This window comes from Apium graveolens, unplaced genomic scaffold, assembly GCF_009905375.1.
Source record: "Apium graveolens cultivar Ventura unplaced genomic scaffold, ASM990537v1 ctg6836, whole genome shotgun sequence".
NCBI lineage: Eukaryota > Viridiplantae > Streptophyta > Magnoliopsida > Apiales > Apiaceae > Apium > Apium graveolens.
In genome coordinates this window covers 34,683-56,111 of record NW_027419822.1, presented here as the reverse complement: position 1 = coordinate 56,111, position 21,429 = coordinate 34,683, and the positions used below count along the sequence as shown (strand labels likewise).

Below are 21,429 nucleotides of genomic sequence, written 5' to 3'. Positions count from 1 at the left end.
CCTTAAGGAACTTATTACTAGACCTTCTCATGTTACAGTCATGCACACCACTTCAATGAATAAGTAAAATATGTATGATTTAATATTGTCGGTAAAAGATCTAACAAACATTAACTATGTAAACCATTCAGAATGAGTTGTGACCGGTCTCCAATGGAGTAATTTGGAATACGTACCCAAAAAAATTGATACCTCAAAGGTACAAATGACAAAATGATAAATATGGTATTCAGAGTATCCATATGAGATTTATAACTCCAAATGTGAATACTTAAAAGGTAAAAATTAACTACTTTTGCATCAACCAAATGTGATTTATGTGTTTCTTAACCTCTCAATATGGTTGCACTGATCACATAGGTATTATGTTGGGTAGTATTTCAATTCTAGTGGGACTTATCTATTTTTTTTTGCAAAAAATCTATTGATTTTAGTTGCATGATATTCAATAATAAAAATAAAATAATAGCAAATAATAATATCTAAAAAAATAACAACAAATATTACAAATCTTGCATTAATTTAAAAAGAATGGATAATTACCTGGAAACTATATGTCAACGGGGGAGGGGATTCATGGAGCATTTTCTTCATTAGTATTTCAGAAATTTATGAAGTAGAAGTAGCAGTTCGATAATAAAATTAAAAAAAATCACAGAACAAACTTAAAGATAGTAAAATAATTCAGTCAAATGGTCTAACTGTGCCACAATCATATGTATACACACACAGTATACACACACACATAGATAATCAAGATTGTATAAGTGAATAGAGTCCGGAAATTTCATATTCCTCCCTTCTATATATCTAAAATTGATATACGTTTTATGAGGAGGTTTACTGCACATATTCTCCTCCACTAATCTTAGTTCATAATTAAGTTTTTACATCCCTTAATTCGAAGAAGAGTGTCGCTAAACGGGAGATGATGACAGCTATGCTCATTTATTGTGCACTATTGAAGTAAAAAACTAAGTACTAGGGAACCACACATAAGACTATACCTCAGATTCAAAAGTAATTGCATCTCCTTGTTCAGTGAAGCATTTTCGATCAGACAGGTTGTCTAGATAATCCAATGTTTCCAAACCTTCTATCCTCACTTCACTGTAAAACCATATGAATTTAGCAGAAACAAAAGAGGACGAGCTAAATACTGTAAATTTCACTTCGGCAAGCCTTCATATATCAAGAAATCTAATTAAGCAACAAGATCGCAAAGTCTACATTCCTTCTCCTTTATTATTATGTGGCAAATGATCAAAATAACATTGAGAAGGAGAAGTGTCTAAATGGCACATCTGAAAAGCCTTCAAGTGTCACTTATGTAAAACATAACGCACACATGTGTTTCAACTATAACTTAAATGTATTGTGCATGTACTAAAATGTGGCAGTAATTTACACGTGTCAGTATGATCATTTTTCTCTCATATTGTGTTGATAAAAGGTAAACGCACTTAACTTTATTTCACCTACTTAAAACAAATGAAATGCTTTCAAAGAATATTAAAGCAGCGTTTAGCATAAGCCTCTTCTACTTTTAAGTAAGTAATATATTCCCTTAGAAACTAACAGTGAGAGGGAGTTGAAAATGTAGCATTGTACTCAGTAGCACCATTTTGGTGATATGCAAAAGATTACTAAATGAAATACATACATAGCACGAAAACGTCAACCATTTACAAATAGCAGAGGTTTTAATAGGTACTTAAATGTCACTGCCAACTTAGCCCAGTCCTGTTTCTATGATCTTTGTTTTATTTCATGTCACAACACATTACAACCAGTGACAGAGTATTTAGGTTCAAAAATGTCAGTGCATACCAGATATCCGAAACAGACAAATATGTATGGTAGCCAAATGAGAAACTAAAGGCTGCTGTCAATGTTCCGGATGTGCGATATCATGTTGAGATTCCCACAAGATGAAAGAGAAACCCTAAGTCGAAACTCATAACTATGGAAGACAAAGAAAGAAAGCTGTCAACAAATTCATATTAATATATGTGGATTGATAATAATCACCAACATTCATGTACCCAAGAAACCATTTGCCTACAATTTTTACTGTCCTGCCATTTCTATACCTACAAATATGATCTTAGATGTGAAAACATATACACAGGCAAACTACAAAAGAGATAATACAACTTCACCAAGTACGAAATGTTTCTATAACCATAGGTTCGTATCATCTCAAAGTTATCAAACATGTGGAGGCGTCCATGGATCCAATCAGCATATAGCATTTGGAAACTTGCAACACAATCACTATCTTTTGCTGTCATATAATTTATTTATTTTTAAATACCGATTAAGGCCGTGTTGGTAAAGGGAAAAAAACAATATATCTGCAAAAAAGTACTTTTAAATAAACCGTGCGTAACTAGGATATACTTGTCATGTAAATTAATAGGAAAATACATCAAAAGTTAACCTGTAGGGCCACTGCTTTAAATCTTCCTCTGAAGTCTTTCGCGGTAATCCTTCTGTTTCTTGGGAGGAGGATTATGATCAACTCTCCATCCTTCGTTTCTTGCATGACCATTTGCTTCAACTGAAGCGGAGGAGCAAAACTAGAGAAAATTTTAAAACCTGCATCAAGTTATCGGTACTATGATTTCAAATAAAAAGACTGCAACGTGAATATAACGATAATTGGTATATACCTTGGGAAAACAAACAGAGATTCCTCCTCGCTTGCATTATAAGGCCTGGGAACCTTCAGAAAAACATTTAGGAATATAATTAAGATTACGCCCGGTATTGTATATTAAGCAGCATAACTTGATTACTCAATCACTCACTCAACAAATACATTAACAATACATAAGGCACATTTTAAACTTAAAACTATTCTCCGCCCTTTTGTTTATAGTTTTAAAGTACATTTTTTGGTCATTCTGTAATGCACCACAACCCAGAAATTATATTCTCAAGAAAATTCTATCATGGATCACTTACAGAGAGATATTTCAAAGAGCAAGTTGTCAATAGAAGCACTTAAACAGCAAGCCAAAAAAACAACTTAAGACTACAACCTAATTAACTACATAGATTGCAATTACCAGCAAGAAAGTCTGCACATAACCATTATACACTTCAATGCCAGAGGGCACAAGAGGCAGTAGTAGTGCAAGAAAGTCTACATGTTGTACACTTTAATTGTTGTACCACACAACAGGGAGAAGTGGTGTATGTTTTGAGAAACATAATTGTGGAAAAGTTTCAATATAATTTGTCATCCAAAGTTAGATGAGTCAAATTAGTTTGCCTAAACTCTTGATCGGAACATCGAATATTGGGTATTATTCTCTTAAAAGATTTTTATGTATGTTCTGCGTTTTACCGAAAGAAAATAGTGATTCATGTATTTGTGTAATGAGAAATATAAATCTTTTGCGATGCTGGTGTATTGTGTCAGAAATCGGATTACAGCTTATGAGTCGAATCCAAAAACATCTAATATAAGCAGAAGTGGAGCTCTGAGGTTGGTAAGAATAAGGTACTAAGATTTATAGAAGGGGAAGAAATAAAGGAGCCTGTACACATCTAATAATTCCTTGTTCTCTACAACAGAAGACTAGAAGGTCAAAATGAAGACCCTGATTAGAAGTTATCAAGACATTATATTTGAGACCTCATTCATCCACCAAGGTAAATTTCATCAACAGTCGTGGACAAATAACTAAATAAGACTATATATCTACAAATCATTACAAATCATACGGGCCAATAAGGAATTGAACAATTACTGAAGCGGAAAGTATTCAATTGGGAACATGAACAATTACCGAAGAGGAAAGAACTAAGTTCTCTACTATATATGCAAAAAGATTAATAGGGGCTTTAGAGAGATATTAAAGGGACTAGAGTAATTATCTTTATATTTGCTTTCTGCACTTATATATTATTCTGGGAATTACCGGATCCAGTAGGTGCAGCTGCTTTAAATAATTGGACTCGGGTACGGAGATTCAAACATATCCAAGTATCAGATTTGGCACTTTGAAAGATTTAGAACCTGGCGACACCATTTGGCAGTTGGCACAAATACGGGGACACGACATTTTTTTAATTTAAATTCATTGAATATAATAGGTAGAGTTTGGGGGCCAGAAACTGAGCTAAAATTTTTATTAGGTTATATATGCTCCTATCATGTTTCAATGTTCTATTTCCTGTAATATTTTCCTTATTGACATTTATTTCCAAGTATTACTTATAACCAAAAATGAATGTGGACGGTATCCACTGTAGATTTCTTCTTTATACACTACACGCATATTCATATTCATATTTAAAGCACCGGTAGATCTGCAATTATTACAGGAGGGATGCTTTTTACGGCAAACTTCGAATATTTTTTGGCGAGCTACAAATAATACTCATCTCAAATAATGCAGTACAAATAATGCAGTATAAATAATGCAGTTTCAAGACCATATATCAAGTAATGCAGTACTAATGATGGAGTACAAAGTTCAAACACTATACTCGCTCTCAACAAAAATCAAATTGTAAACTGAAATTATAAACTGTTAATTAAAAACTCCTTTTTTGAATTTGATTTTCTACTCTCAATTTATTTATACTGTTTTATTTTGCAGTTGATTAGATTTAAGTTTCCATTTTAGGGCTTTCATTTTAGGACTTTCAGTTAGGTATACATCTCTAACTGGTCTAACAAATTACGGCTTCAATTTATCTTTCTTCCATTTAGTCATAGGTTTAGCATTAAAGGGCAAGTGTATCCTGCGATTCTACCTGTTGAAGATAAGAAAGTTACTGGTAAGGTTTGTTTAATAATGATAATCCATCTTGACTTTCAGCCTGTATAACATTAATGATATATAGCCCTCTATAGTATTAATAATTTCCATTCTTTATGTAGTTATGAACATTTAGATATAATCTTCAAATTACTTACTTCCATGTGTTGATTCTCTTACTATTATCATAGAACTTTTGAGCAATTTGCATCAGGTTACATAGGTTTCCATAGCTTATCCAATGTAAAAATTCACATAACCCGTTGTTCTAATAACTGAATCTTCAAAAGCAATAATATTTTTCATATGCATATCATCACTATGTACTAATCTGCAAGTTGTAATTATATTTAGGAATTTCAAGTTGCCTCACTTTCTGATGGGGATTATAAGAAAAAAAAAATGAAAGAAATTATTTATGAACTTGATTCGGGAAAATTCCATTGTCTGCAAAATTACAGAGTATGTGCGTATTGCATTGATATATGAAATCATTAGTACGTGGTCAACATGCCTGCTGCTTTATCCTCTTTGTTGCTTCTTGTTTATGTATGCACTAGTCAAAAAGAGAACTAATACTAAACATACAGATTGGTTTTACAAAAACAAAGTTGTAGCCAGTGTCCTACTTACCAAAGCTTGTTGCAGACGTGCATTCTATTCTTGTAACACGTTCAGTTTCGCTTCCAAGTCATGAGTATAAGCCTAGCCAATCAGAATATATGAAAACAAACTTTAGAAACAGACTTGGTGTGGCCCTTTTAAAGACCATGATTCGTACTTATTTTTTGTGAATATTTCTTCTTAAATAGAAATTATAACAAAATATTTTTTTTCTGCAACCACTTAACAAAGCACTAAGTATCACCACTGTGCATCTTCCATATTAGGCTCAATCGATTATTAATCATCATCCCAGATGATCCAGTACAATTGAAAATATGATACATGAGAAAATTTATCATTTATAGAGGTGGATCGCCCCTGAAGAATATATGAGTTTCGGCCATAATCATATACAAAAATGGTAATATATCTTAATAAAACTAAGCGGACTTGATACTTATGGCTTATATAATGGTTAACTAGACACCTCAGAGTTCCCCTAATTCTATTCTCTTTTCGAATAAGGTTTCTCAAGCTCTAGGCTAAATATTCTACTTGACTCATTAATTTATTCAACTACAGATTCGACTCATTAATATTCAATTGAACTAAATAAAGTAAAAATGTTCGAGCCCATAAAACATAAATTGCTCCCACCATAACATTCAATTAATTACAAAATCACGCTGTGTGTATAAATAAAAAATAGCAGTTAAACCAATAGAACAATATCAGATCAAACACAAATTTATATTAATATATATATTTATATGACTGTATTTATATATTTTTATATATATATATATATTAATGTATTACTTGGGTTTTAAGTAGTATAAGTTTGTAGATCTCTAAATACAGGAAAGAGTTTCAGTGGCAAAAACAGTAATTACCCATGGCTAATGCAATCGATATCTAGTCTATATTCTAGAAAGATAAGTATGCTGGAGGAAGTGTCACCTGAAATAACATTTACAATATATGTAGTTAGATCGCCATTGAACAAAATCAATTTGTTAACACTGAGTTTATAGTTTATACGTATCATTTCAGTGGCAAAAACAGTAATTACCCATGGCTAATGCAATCGATATCTATTCTATATTCTTGAGCATAATAGAAAGATAAATATGCTGGAGGAAGTGTCGCCTGAAATAACATTCACAATATATGTAGTTAGATCGCCATTGAACAAAATCAATTCGTTAACACTGAGTTTATAGTTTCTACGTATCATTACGAAATAGTCAGTACCTGGATTATTGTTGCCTTTAACACTTCACCATCTAATCCTAAATAAAGACAGGCAAGGCCCCAACAAATTGGTCCCATGATAAACCTCCAAAGGATGCCGGTAATAGGGACTCCAATCGACCAATTTTCATCTATCTTTTTATTAATTGCCATGAATAAACCTGAAATATGCATAGCAGTAAGCAAAGCATATATATGAAGAGAATCTGGCTATATGTAAGGATGTCTACAACAAATTCAGATATTATATCTAATCAGGAAGAGTCACAGATTAGATTATAATGTGTAATAAATCCGTCCTAAATAACCTTAATTATTTTTTTAATGAAGGCTTGCAGACTTGCAACTGCTATCATCAGGTAACTAAACCACTTTCCTTATTAGGCACTGATCTGTTTTTTTACTTGGCCTAATGTCCAGATAATGTGTGTGTATGTGGAATTGTATGTAGCTATGAAGAAGTTACACGATGGACTCGGGAATTAGTGCTTTGAACTTACCCAAGCAGAACATGTAAGTGCCCACAGCTGCTTTCGACACAATCAAAATACATTCCTCCATAATGCTTGGCATCTCAAAATGCAACCTGAAGCATAATTTCCATCCAGAAGTTAGCATGATGATAACATAAAAAAACCGATTAATAATATCTAATTTTAATTGTCAAAGGTTCACTGGTTGGCATAATTCACCAAAAGTGTCTATATTTGAGTGTACGCATGTGTATAAGGTATGGGGATTATAGGAAAATCTCTATACACAACTAACAACGATAATTAGAGCTACTATTATCATAGAACTTTTGAGCAATTTGCATCAGGTTACATAGGTTTCCATAGCATATCCAATGTAAAATTCACATTACCCGTTGTTCTAATAACTGAATCTTCAAAAGCAATAATGTTTTTCATATGCAAATCATCACTATGTACTAATCTGCAAATTGTAATTTTATTTAGGAATTTCAAGTTGCCTCACTTTCTGTTGGGGATTATAAGAAATAAAAATATGAAAGAAATTATTTATGAACTTGATTCGTGAAAATTCCATTGTCTGCAAAATTACAGTGTCTGTGTGCATTGCATTGTTATATGAAATGATTAGTATGTGGTCAACATGCCTGCTGCTTTATCCTCTTTGTTGCTTCTTGTATATGTATGCACTAGTCAAAAAGAGAACTAATAATAAACATGCAGATTGGTTTTACAGAAACAAAGTTGTAGCCAGTGTCCTGCTTACCAAAGCATGTTGCAGGAGTGCATTCTCTTCTAGTAACACGTGCAGTTCCGCTTCCAGATAGCGAGTATAAGCCTAACCAATCAGAATATATGAAAACAAACATTAGAAACAGACCTGGCGTGGCCCTTTAAAGACATGGTTTTAATCTAACAAATTTACAGTCATACTTATTTTTTGTGAAATTTCTTCTTGATAGAAAGTAAAACAAAATTATTTTTTCTGCACCCACTTGACAAAGCACTACCCACTTGACAAAGCACTAAGTATCACTTTGCATCTTCCATATTAGGCTCAATCGATCATTAATCCTCATCGCAAATAATCATACAAATGAAAATATGATCATGAAGAAATTTACCATTAATAAGGGTCGCTCGCTCCTTAAAAATATATGAGTTTCCACCAGAATAGTCTACAAAAAAAAGGTAATATATCCTAATAAAACTAAGCGGACTCGATCCCTATGGCTTATATAATGGTTAACTAGACACCTCAAGAGAGGTCCCCAAATTATATTCTCTTTTCGAATAAGGTTTCTCAAGCTCTAGTCTAAATATTCTACTTGACTCATTAATTAATCAAGTCTAGATTCGACTCATAAATATTCAATTGAACTAAATAAAGTAAAAATGTTCATAAATTGCTCCCACCATAACATTCTATTAATTACAAAATCACACTATACGTATAAATAAACAATAGCAGTTATACCAATAGAACAATATCAAATCAAACACTAAATTCTTCGAGTACAACTAACAACGATAAATAGAGCAATAAATCCATGTCGAATGAACATACTCAAGCGCAACAAAACAACACAGTAAGATCGCAGTCAATAAAACAAACAACGTACATGTATATATGATGATCGCATTCAATTAATTAAATCGCAATAAAATGAAGAATTACCTGGAAACTACACATGGACGGGGTGAGCACTTTCTTCATTGTTTCTGCAAGTAATTTCAGAAATTCAAATAAAAATGAAGAATTAAATTAAATAAAAAAACATAAATTATACTCAGAAAAGATTGTATAAGTGAATAGAAATTCGAAATTGACACCTTATACTCGATTCTGATAACCTTATAACCTTATAACCTGTTAGAAGTACAAAATGTTACAAGTACAAAATACAAATTAAGATAACAATATAACTTACTTAGGGTTGACAAAATGTCTTCGTCTTGTTAAAGTCCAGGCATATCTCTTACAACATAAAGTATTATTTATATTCATAATAAATGTAAATATATAAAAAAATATATTAGAATAATCAAATTTTAACCGGGTTTTTAATCGGGTCAGGCCGAGTACGTAAATATACATATAATTCTGAAATTATTACTTTATATTTTAGTTGGGCCCTTGATAACTTTCTAATTTTTTTTATCTGATACTCTTAGCGAGAATATTACTTTACGACCGTGCCCCAAATTACGATTGACAAAATTTATACCTAAATAAGGTTATAACTTTATCCGATATTACTTAATACAGGTTTAAGTGTAGATATAACAAAAAGATTGCGGTTTACATGATCAGCCTGTACAAATACTCATGCTGGCCGGTGAGCATTTTTTCTGTTAATTTGCTGCATGTCATAACTAAAAAGTTTTAAAATCAATTACAGAAATACCAATTCACATTTCTAAATCCATAAACTCTTCTCTCTCTGAAATTACAACATTTCTATGGTCTATGTTGTTTCAGCAAACACCAAATAAAATATGTTTTCATCAACTACATCTTTCCGAAATATTGCATGCAAATCAAAAAATGTTGTTGGTAACTAATAATATCCATGACAAAGATCTATGTTGGACAATTATTGTTGAAGTTAATAGTAACCATTAATTAAAATAACTTCTCTCTCTCGCATGAGAGTCGGCCGCCCTAATTTCACCTAACCCTATCCGCCCTACCTTCTTTTTCACCCTTTCTACCTATCTCTATCTCCATATTTATCTTCATCCCCTACTTTTATTCACTTTTTCTTTAATAAAATCGAGATTTGTTTTACAAAACTCGAAAAATTCATTACAGTTATTCACTTTAATTTTCAGATATACTAAGGTAAGAGCTTGGATTTTATAATAAAATTCAGTTTTTGCATTCAAAATCTCTGGTCTAACAACATATTACAATTTGGTGTTATTTTGAGATTTTTGAAGACAACAGTCATTTAAGCCCAATATTGATGCCTAAAGTCTAAATTGGATTCAGTGCCCCACTCCCGCGGCCAAGCCCACTCATTGTCTACTTCAATATTTGTTCCATATGACTATATCACATATATTTTTCAAGTATGTTTTGAAATTTCAAGTCATATTTTTTTTGACAAAAATGTTTAAAGGATTTTAAATATGAGTAACAGTTCATGATTTAATAGTTATGAGATTTTTCTAAATTTATATAGTTTTAATACAACGTTGATTTTGTGGAGTTCGAACTTTGGCGCCCGAAATATGGGTTTATTTCTAATTATCTACTTAAATATCTAAATTAATTATATCGACTATAAAATATTACATACAGGAGCACCCACGTGTAATTTACATGTCATTCTTATTATATAGGAGTTAAAAACTAACAGGACGGAACCAGAAATAAAATTTACGGGGGACCGACTAATATTTGAAGAAACCAAATTACATTATTTTATATTTTTTTTCAAAATTTAACACTAAAATTTCTGCCAACTTAAACAGTTGACAGATACCGAGACTCCCTCCAGTGCCCTCTAGTTCTCCCTCTGAAAACTAGGTCAAGCTTCTTGCACTAACAAATTGCAGAAGATAAATAAGAATATTAACCAGGTCAAGCTCAATGCAATGAGTGACAGATAAGAATATCTACTTTTTATCGATATTGCATGTTAGTTAATATTTAGAAAAAATTTGGTTAGTGCGTAATTTCGTATCACACTTTAAAATTTTAGATAGACTCGTAATATGGCGACCCTTTTTGATATAATTGGCGAAGGATGGGTTTTGGGATTGTCTGACACACATGTTAAAAAATTATTTTACGATATAATAATTAAACTGAAACAAATAAACATTATTATCTAAGTTTGAAAAAGAAAACATTACAATCTATAATGTTAACTAGAGAAATAACCTTTAGGTCAATCTCTAAGAATTCTAGCAGAATTATAAGATGACTGGTTTGGTGGTTTGGAATCACGCATCAACCATATTCACGTTTCATCAATATTCACGTCTTCAACTATATTTCCTTCCATTACGACGTTGAAGCATTCCCCACAAAAAAATATGCTTGTACTTGTACCACTCTGTAGTTAAAAAGAAAAAATCATTATAATCAAGCACATGCTATAATTAGGTGCTGCATACATGATCCAATACTTCATCAAATGAATTTTTACTTTATCTTCCCAGATGATGTTTGAAGCGGCCGTGCAACTACAACCAATATGACAATACAAGTAATACTATAAGCATAGCAAAATGAAAGATGACCTTGCACCCTTTTATTACGTTCAATATACTTCTGTTCATTTCATATGCATATACATAGGCAATTGGGACAGCATATCTCATGGATAATCACTTCTTTCATTAAGCCGGACCACTGGGCCCTTAAGTTTTTGGCTGAGCAGAAAGTGAGAAAGTGGTTGCAGCATAAATGGATAACAAATTGATGAAGTACAATTATACAAATCTTTACAGAAAAGTTCAAGAATATACTGTGCGCAACAGAAGGCCTTGGATTCCTGTTTTAAAGAATAGTTTTGAAGGAGGGGTTAAGGACAGAAAAGCTAGAGTAGTATAGCAAGGGTGTTGTAATCTATTACTGTAAGTAGAGGTTTAGTATAAAAAGATCATCAATATTTTAATTACGTTCATGTTTGAACTATTATTCAGAAAATAGAAGTTATTATTCCACCAGCGTCCTCTCTCTCTCTCTCTAACTGAATCCTATCAGATTCTCTTGCATTTCAAGCTTAAAATATCTATTCCTTAACTTGTTTTACTGTTCTAAGAAATCAAGCACACACAAAAACATCAGAAAAACAGAAAACTACATGTCAAAGCATAACACCAAATTTAATAGTGTCGTCATAGATTTAGTAATTTTATAGCATAAAATGACAAATTATAGCATTTAAAAAAAACTCGCATAAATATTTAGCCAAAGGAATACTTGATTGGCATATAATAGAATTACTTCATCCAAGATGCAACTCGAGAAGTTTTAGTGGGAAAAGTTTCCTCAACTGTATGCACATCAAAATCAGCATACAAATTCTTCCGTTCAGTATCTCTAGTAAGCTTAAGACCTTAATAATAGACATCGACTCCAAATTACAATTAAGCTGAAATTAATAGAAGCACTTTATGGACTCAAATCATCATTTTAACAAATCACACCATGGAAAACTTTTGTCTGCTGTAAATTTATACGTTTTACATCTACGTTTTACAAATTCAAATTCCAACATTGTCAATTACTCTATGAATTAAAAGGTGTTTATTCAAATACCAAGTATAACAAGAAGAAGGAAATTCCTATTTAAATTATGGCGCTGTTAGTTTATTTTAACATTAAACAAATACTATCAGTCCATATTCGACAAGAAAGTTTATTCTAAAAATACTGTACGGCCATCATCAGGGAATAGAGTAGCGTCTAGATCTGGTACAGGAAGTTACGAAAAAGGTACACAAACCAATCAGAGAAGCACATTAATTTAGTGAACATTGTTAAAAAGAGCCTGTACACATTTAATATTTCGTTGTTGTCTACAACAGAAGACTGGATGGTTAAAATTAAGACCCTGATTACAAGCTAGCAAGGCATTATATTTGTGACCTCATTTATTCACTAAAGTTAATTCCTTCAACAGTTGTGAAAAGGTAAGACTATATATCTAAAGATCATATGCCAATCAGGAATCTGAACAATCGCCTAAGAAGTATTCAATTGGGAATATGAACAATTACCGCAGAGGAACGGAAGGAATACCAAGTATTTATCTACTATATATGCAAAAAGATAATAAATAGGGTCTTTGAAAAAGATGAAGAGACTAAAGTAATTATCTGCACCTTTTGCTTTCTGCACCCATGTACTATTCTGGGCATTACCGCATCTAGTAGGTTGCAGCTGCTCTAAAATAATTGGATGGACATTAAAGAAGAATCCACAGTAATAATATTTTGAGGCTTCATCTGAGCCAATCACGGTCAGATGCTATGGATTTAGATGGCCTACAACAGCTTCCTCAAGCAATTGCAGAAAACCAGGGCAATATGGTTGCACTGATGACATCAGTAATATGTTGGGTAGTATTTCAATTCTGGTGGATTATATTTGTTGCTGTATATATTTTGTTGAGATTGTTTGACGAATTGATTAAAAGAAAGGTCGGAAAATGCTACAAATGCGGACTGAGTTGGCTCATGATCAGGGAGAACCATATTCAAAACTCAATTTTTTTGAGAAGCATCTACAAGAGAGGCGGTGTTACTTATACCAATTTACAGCAACCTGAGCAGCATGTCTTAAGGGATGAAAAGAGTTCACAGCATTCAAGTGATGGAGAGCGCCTTATACAGGAGGCAGAACTCGAACAATTACAGAGTGATACCGACAGGTTGAGGACTGAAATTATGAATATCCAAAAGGAACAGGAGAATGCAGATAATTATCTGTTATCTGTTAAAGAGAGGCTGAGAAGGACTGAACAGAAGCAACAGCAGATGTTCATTAGCATGGCCAAAGCATTTCAGAACCCCTTATTTAGCGAGATTCTTATGCAGCAGCTCAGGCCGAAAGAAGCACTGGAGACTGCTGGAACTTCAAAGAAACAAAAGCTGATTGCTCCACAGTGCAACAAAGGTCCAGCGGAGGCATCCTATTATCCTATATATGCAAAAAGATATAAATAGGGTCTTTGAAAAAGATGAAGAGACTAAAGTAATTATCTGCACCTTTTGCTTTCTGCACCCATGTACTATTCTGGGCATTACCGCATCTAGTAGGTTGCAGGTGCAGCTGCTCTAAATAATTGGATGGACATTAAAGAAGAATCCACAGTAATAATATTTTGAGGCTTCATCTGAGCAAATCACGGTCAGATGCTATGGATTTAGATGGCCTGCAACAGCTTCCTCAAACAATTGCTGAAAACCAGGGCACTTGTTAAGAAAATTATAAGAATAAGTTTATAACAAGATCAATAATATTAATCTAAAGGAACTTATTACTAGACCTTCTCATGTAAAAGTAATGCACATGAATGATTACTGAACATGAAAATATGCAAGATATAAAATGATGGTCAACATGTCTGCTGCTTAATCCTCTTTATTGCTTCTAGTTTATGTTTGCACTAGCCAAAAAGATAACTAATAATAAACATGCAGATTCGTTTTACAGAAACAAAGTCGTAGCCAGTGTCTTACTTACACTTTACACACAAAGCTAGATCAACCAAAAATGAACGTGAACGTATCCATTCTAGATTTCTTCTTCATACACTTTACACACAATCATTGTTTCTGCAAGTAATTCAGAAATTCAAATAAAAATGAAGAATTAAATATAAAAAAAAATTATACTCATAAAAGATTGTACAAGAAGAGGACCTTAAGAATCTCTGCACTCCATGAAATGGTGAGCAGTGAGCCCAACAATTGCTTGCAGGAAACATAAAAACATTTTCAAACTTGAGTTGAAACTGTACGGGGACGGGGACGAGATTCGTGGAGCACTTTCTTCATTGTTTCTACAAGTAATTCAGAAATTCGAATAAAAATGAAGAATTAAACTAAAAAAAAAACATAAATTATACTCATAAAAGATTGTACAAGTGAATTGAGTCTTGAAATTGACACCTTATAATTAATAAAAAGGGGCGATTGAGAGATTGAATATGATGAGACAGCTTCGTGTAGAAAAAGAAATCAATCGGCTGCAACTCGATTTCACCTCCAAAACCATGATTACATGAAATTGATTACAATAAACGGGTGCTAATCCCTAACCCTAAGCCGTATTATATAGGCCGAGCAAGTGCCATTTCCTTATTTTTGAAGCAAAACATGGGCTTGGTAAATCAAGTGACCCAAGTCCACTGCCATCTCCTTCTTCATGGGCTCGGTAAATCAAGTGACCCACTCCGATTAAACGTGTTTAAAATTTAAAATTTAAAAATTAAATATTAATAAGATTAAAAATAAAAATATTACTTATTATTAAAATACATTACATAATTAAAAAATAAAATATTACAAGAACATGACAATTTAAAATATTACATCTGAAACAAATCTATCTATTATATATCTAATACAGCAACAAGGGTTCGCTGAGCAAATTTAATCATAAATACAATAATTAATGTTCATATAATATTTGTTTTAACCATTAATGTTCATTCATTATTTAATCATAGATACGGTAATTAATGAGCAAATTTAATCATGAATATAATAGTTAATATCCATACAATATTTATTTTAACCATTAATACTCATTCATTATTTAATCATAAATACATTAATTAATATCCAAACATTATTTGTTTTAATCATTAATACTCATTCATTATTATATAATTAATACAGATTCATTCATGTAATTTTTATTACCTCAATTAAAACATCATTAATATGTAAGTCATTAAAAATAATTTCTTCATAAAATTTACATACTCTATTAAAAATTAGTATAAAAATTTAAATGATAACCATTGCATAAGAATTCATATAATACATAAGTTATCACATCATTAACTTATTAATATCGATTAGTTGTTGCATACTTAATATATATATATATATATTTATAACTAATTATTATAGAGATATATGCATGGATCATATAATACCTAAGTTATGACTTACTAATATAGATTAATAATTGCATACTTAATATATACATATTCATTTATAACTAATTATTATAGAAATACATGCACGCATGTATACATACATATGTACGTATGTATGTATATATGTATATATATAATAATTTAGTTAGAGATGTTATATTTTCAGAGCAGGTTCTTAATTATCAGAGCAAGACAATAAAAAATATTATATTACCCTCAGTTTATTTTTCTATTTGGCATGGCGTAGTATTGTCTTATCCTTTTTATTTGCTCCGAAAATTAAAAACCCTCATTTCAAATGAAATTTCCCTTAAATTTCCCTTTTAGTTAATGATTCAAATTTTTTTGTCTACAAAAATTGTCCTTATTTTTAACGTAAGTTAAATTCTAAAAACGAGAATACATACATTATTAATTATCAAATTAATAATATAAATAAGTGAATTTTAAATATAAAGTAAAATTAAATATTAATATTAATAGTAATAATTTTAAATTTCATTAAAAAGAAAAAATATTTCATTTTAATAGCAGGTTTATAAAACATATATATTAAAAATTCTAATAATAATAATAATTATTATTTATATTATATTAATAATAATTATAATAATAATAATAATAATAATAATAATAATAATATTATAACAAAATAAATAATATTAATACATGAGAAACTTGAGTACAAAATCATGTTATTTATAAAAAGTGGTAGTACATTTAAATTATAATAAATTTTATTTGTACAAAATATTATTGTTCGTCATTAATTTTAATGATATTATCACAGCCTACCAGTGACCTTTAATAACACAGTTGACTGACATATACCATATTTATCACATTAACACTAATATTTAGATCTATTATAAACATTTGCGAATTAAATATTACAAACAAATGAACTAGATAAACTTATATATTAAATATGATTATGTGGATCAGAACCATTGATACCTCTAACTGAATATATATTTATATCTAACCATGTCATACTTTAAGTATTATATTTTTGTATTTACACAAAAATAAATAAATTATGGGCTTTCATATATATATATATATATATATATATACATACATATATATATATAAATACACACACATATATATATATGTATATATAATATATACACACACATATATATATGTATATGTATGTGTGAATTTATGTAAAAAAAACCTTTAACTTATGGTCTTCATAATTCATAAAATATATGATAATGTTGGTTTATATTGGTATTTTACTCCGTCATTATGGCATGAACGGATAATATTAACTAAAATAAATAATCTTGGTAAAGTTTACATATTAAAATACAACCCGAAAGCGCTTAGTATGGCGTGAGATGTGGATTTATTAATATTTTTTGAGAGAGGGGAAAGAGTTACTGAGGTCGGAAATTAAAATTGAAGAATACTAAAATTCAAATAACAATTATAAAATAAAATCTTATGTAAACAAACAACTATATTATGTAATATTACTAAAATTTCTAAAAAATTTCCATGGATCGTCCTTAACAGTAAAAAACAAGAAATGTCACTACAAGTCTCTACGTTAATTGTAGATAAACACTATTGCACCAATGTCATCAAAATAAAAATCTACTCATATACAAAAATAAATCCATCATCATTAGGAGGGGGGACAACATGAAATATTATCAACAAGAAAAACTAAAATAATATCGATTCGCCCAATATAGAGCATGTCCGTGCATTGCACGGGCTACAGAGCTAGTTAATCATTATTATGGAACATTGTGATATGCTCAACCAGATCGAATTGTAGTTGACGATGTTTCTGCCTGTTACAAAGTTGGATAGTCCTTCCGATATACATTTCATTAGAGGCTAAAGATTCTTCGCCTAAGTTTGGAGGCGGTAAGCCATATGTTGCATCATCGTAAGATGGTAAAGCGCCAAAGGGAGTGACGTATGTGTCTCTCTCATCCTCAACGATCATATTATGTAGTATAATACACGCTCTCATTATTTTAGCGAGATCTTCTTTATCCCAAAATTGTGTTGGATCATGTACAATTGCAAATTGAGATTGCAACACGCCAAATGTCATTTCTACGTTTTTTCGATGACCTTCTTGATATTTGGAGAACAATTTTCTCTTTTCACCCTATGGGCGTGGAATTGTTTCACGAACGTAGCCCATTCAGGATAGATTCCATCTGTTAGATAGTACCCCATGTTATAGTTGTTACCATTAATATTGTAATTTACCTCAGGAGCACGACCTTCATGTACATCATCAAATATCGGTTATCGGTCTAACACATTCATGTCGTTATTAGAACCAGCAACTCCGAAAAATGCATGTCATATCCATAGGTCCGATGAGGCAACAACATTAAGCAATATTGTTGGAACTCCTTTATGACCCCTCATGAACATCCCTTTCCATGCTTTAGGGCAATTTTTCCACTGCAAATGCATGTAGTCAATACTCCCCATCATTCCGGGAAAACCGCGAGCCTTTCCCATTTTTATGAGACGTTGTACATCATTTGAGTTTGGCTTTCGCAAATATTCACTCTCAAAAATTAAAATAATATTGGTAACAAATTTTTTCAAGCATTCAATTGCAGTGGACGTACCAATGCACACATAAACATCAACTGCATCCGTTCCAATTCCATATGCCAACATGCGTATGGCCGCCGTGAATTTTGTAAAGGTGATAGGCCCTTTCTTTCCAATGCATCAACCTTCTGCTGAAAATATGGATCAAAATTTGAAAGAGCATCCACAATTCGAAGGAACACGTGTCTTCCCATTCGAAACCGTCGTCGGAATGTATCTAGAGGGTATACTGGATTTTGAGCAAAATAATCTCTCTCCAATCGTTCATGACGCGCTTCGCGGTCTTTGCATATCACTCGTTTAGTCGTGGTTGACGAGCCTTCTTCAATAAATTCTTTAGACATATCAGAGTTCTCATCCGTAGTATATATTTTGATTGCACTGTGAATGAAAAAAATGAGTTGCAGACTATCACAAAGAACAGACATGTTTTATAGGAGATAAAAATAATAAAAGAAAACGGCTAGTTCGAACTAAAAATAAACAAGAACTAAATTACAACGGCTAGTTCCAAATAGAAACAAACAAAAACTAGCTTCCAAGAACTTATTCCAAACAGAATCAAACGAACAACTAGTTTCCAACAACTAATTCCAAATAAAAATAAACAAGCAACTAGATTCCAATGGCTAGTTCCACCTGCGTCTTGATTTGACTTCCTCAATAATTTTGGCATAAATCTCTCGTTGAGCCTCTTTCATTATACTAGTATCAAGCGTAAGAAGTTGCATATCTGATTCATTCTCTTTCCTAGCCTCCTCTTTTTCTTAAGTTCATTGAACTCTGCCATTAGATCTAATCTCCTGCATAAACTAGCTTTTATTTTTTCATAATCTTTTTTTTAAGATCATTAAACTCTGCCTTTTTTTCCCGTCCCTCTTAGCTGCTTTTGTACCTTTAGGACGAACCGGTGATTCAACAACATTCTCATCTGTTGGTGTTTCATTCATCAATGATGAGTAGTTCCCAAAATCACTAAATTTAGTTCTCTTTGCACTTCCATTATTTTAAGATAGAATAATTAAGCCGAAACAAATAAACATTACTATCTAAGTTTAAAAAAAAAACTTTACAATCTATAATGTTAACTGACGAAATAATCTTTAGGTCAATCTCTAAGAATTCTAGCCGAATTAGAATCTGATGACTGCTTCAGAATAACGCATCAACCATATTCACGTCATCATCAATATTTACATCTTTAACTATATTTCCTTCCATTGCACTTCTAAGCTTTTCATGACGACGTTGAAGCATTCCCCACGAAAATTAGTGCTTGTACCACTCTGTAGTTAAAAGGAAAAAATCATTATAATCAAAGCACATGCTATAATCAGATGTGTATACATGATCCAATACTTCATCAAATGAATTTTTACTTTATCTTCCCAGATGATGTTTGAAGCGGCCGTACAACTACAACTAATTTGACGATACAAGTAATACTATACACATAGCGAAAGAAAAGATGGAAAATGACCTTGCACCCTTTTATTACGTTCAATATACTTCTGTTCATTTCATATGCATATACATAGGCAACTTCAGCAACATATCTCATGGATAATCACTTTTTTCATTAAGACAGACCATGGGGCCCTTAAGTTTTTGGCCGAGCAGAAAGTGAATTGGATTCCTGTTTTAAAGAAGATCCCAAGGGCATGATAGTTTTGAAGGAGGGGTTAAGGACAAAAAAGCTAAAGTATAGCAAGGGTGTTGTAATCTTTTACTTGAAGTAGAGGTTTAGTATAAACAGACCATCAATATTTTAATTACGTTCATGTTTGAACTATTATTCAGAAAATAGAAGTTATTATTCCACCAACGTCTCTCTCTATAACTGAATCCTATCTGATTCTCTTGCATTTCTAGCCTAAACTTTCTATTCCTTAACTTGTATACTATTCTAAGAAATCAAACACAAACAAAAACATCAGAAAAACAGAAAACTACATGTCAAGGCATGACACTGAAGTTAATAGTGTTGTCATAGATTTAGTATTTCTATAGCATTTAAAAAAGAGCTCGCACAAATATTTAGCCAGAGGAATATTTGGTTGGTATATAATAGAATTACTTCATCCGAGATGCAACTCGAGAAGTTTTGGTTGGAAAAGTTTCCTCAATGCACATCAATATCAGCATACAAATTCTTCGGTTTAGTATCTCTAGTAAGCTTAAGACCTGAATAATAGACATCGACTCCAAATTACAATTAAGCTGAAATTAATAGAAGCACTTTATGGACTCAAATCATCATTTTAACAAATCACACCATGGAAAACTTTTGTCTGCTGTAAATTTATACGTTTTACATCTACGTTTTACAAATTCAAATTCCAACATTGTCAATTACTCTATGAATTAAAAGGTGTTTATTCAAATACCAAGTATAACAAGAAGAAGGAAATTCCTATTTAAATTATGGCGCTGTTAGTTTATTTTTACATTAAACAAATACTATCAATCCATATTCGACAAGAAAGTTTATTCTAAAAATACTGTACGGCCATCATCAGGGAATAGAGTAGCGTCTAGATCTGGTACAGGAAGTTACGAAAAAGGTACACAAACCAATCAGAGAAGCACATTAATTTAGTGAACATTGTTAAAAAGAGCCTGTACACATTTAATATTTCGTTGTTGTCTACAACAGAAGACTGGATGGTTAAAATTAAGACCCTGATTACAAGCTAGCAAGGCATTATATTTGTGACCTCATTTATTCACTAAAGTTAATTCCTTCAACAGTTGTGAAAAGGTAAGACTATATATCTAAAGATCATATGCCAATCAGGAATCTGAACAATCGCCTAAGAAGTATTCAATTGGGAATATGAACAATTACCGCAGAGGAACGGAAGTATATATGCAAAAAGATAATAAATAGGGTCTTTGAAAAAGATGAAGAGACTAAAGTAATTATCTGCACCTTTTGCTTTCTGCACCCATGTACTATTCTGGGCATTACCGCATCTAGTAGGTTGCAGCTGCTCTAAAATAATTGGATGGACATTAAAGAAGAATCCACAGTAATAATATTTTGAGGCTTCATCTGAGCCAATCACGGTCAGATGCTATGGA

General features: G+C 31.6%; 3 protein-coding genes and 1 long non-coding RNA gene across 4 annotated transcripts; all 4 read right to left on the bottom strand.

The window, feature by feature from the left end:
* Positions 1-786: 786 nt before the first annotated feature.
* Positions 787-2,729, bottom strand: LOC141703610 (uncharacterized). The gene is made up of 4 exons (XR_012567611.1): positions 2,676-2,729; positions 2,444-2,601; positions 1,831-1,963; positions 787-1,110 (listed from the first exon to the last, which is right to left on the bottom strand). It is a non-coding gene; the product is annotated as an uncharacterized LOC141703610 (long non-coding RNA).
* Positions 2,730-6,333: 3,604 nt separating this feature from the next.
* On the bottom strand, positions 6,334-7,951 carry LOC141703612 (auxin efflux carrier component 5-like). Its single transcript, XM_074507078.1, has 4 exons — positions 7,878-7,951; positions 7,139-7,224; positions 6,639-6,799; positions 6,334-6,533 (listed from the first exon to the last, which is right to left on the bottom strand). The coding sequence occupies exons 1-4, from the start codon at positions 7,898-7,900 to the stop codon at positions 6,453-6,455; spliced, it is 351 nt and encodes a 116-aa protein (XP_074363179.1). The 5' UTR covers positions 7,901-7,951; the 3' UTR covers positions 6,334-6,452.
* A 9,537-nt stretch (positions 7,952-17,488) lies between these two features.
* LOC141703609 (uncharacterized) lies at positions 17,489-17,824 on the bottom strand. The gene has a single exon (XM_074507077.1). The coding sequence runs from the start codon at positions 17,822-17,824 to the stop codon at positions 17,489-17,491; it is 336 nt and encodes a 111-aa protein (XP_074363178.1).
* Positions 17,825-18,081: 257 nt separating this feature from the next.
* LOC141703608 (uncharacterized) lies at positions 18,082-18,411 on the bottom strand. The gene has a single exon (XM_074507076.1). It carries the CDS (start codon positions 18,409-18,411, stop codon positions 18,082-18,084), a length of 330 nt encoding a protein of 109 aa, XP_074363177.1.
* Positions 18,412-21,429: the final 3,018 nt, after the last annotated feature.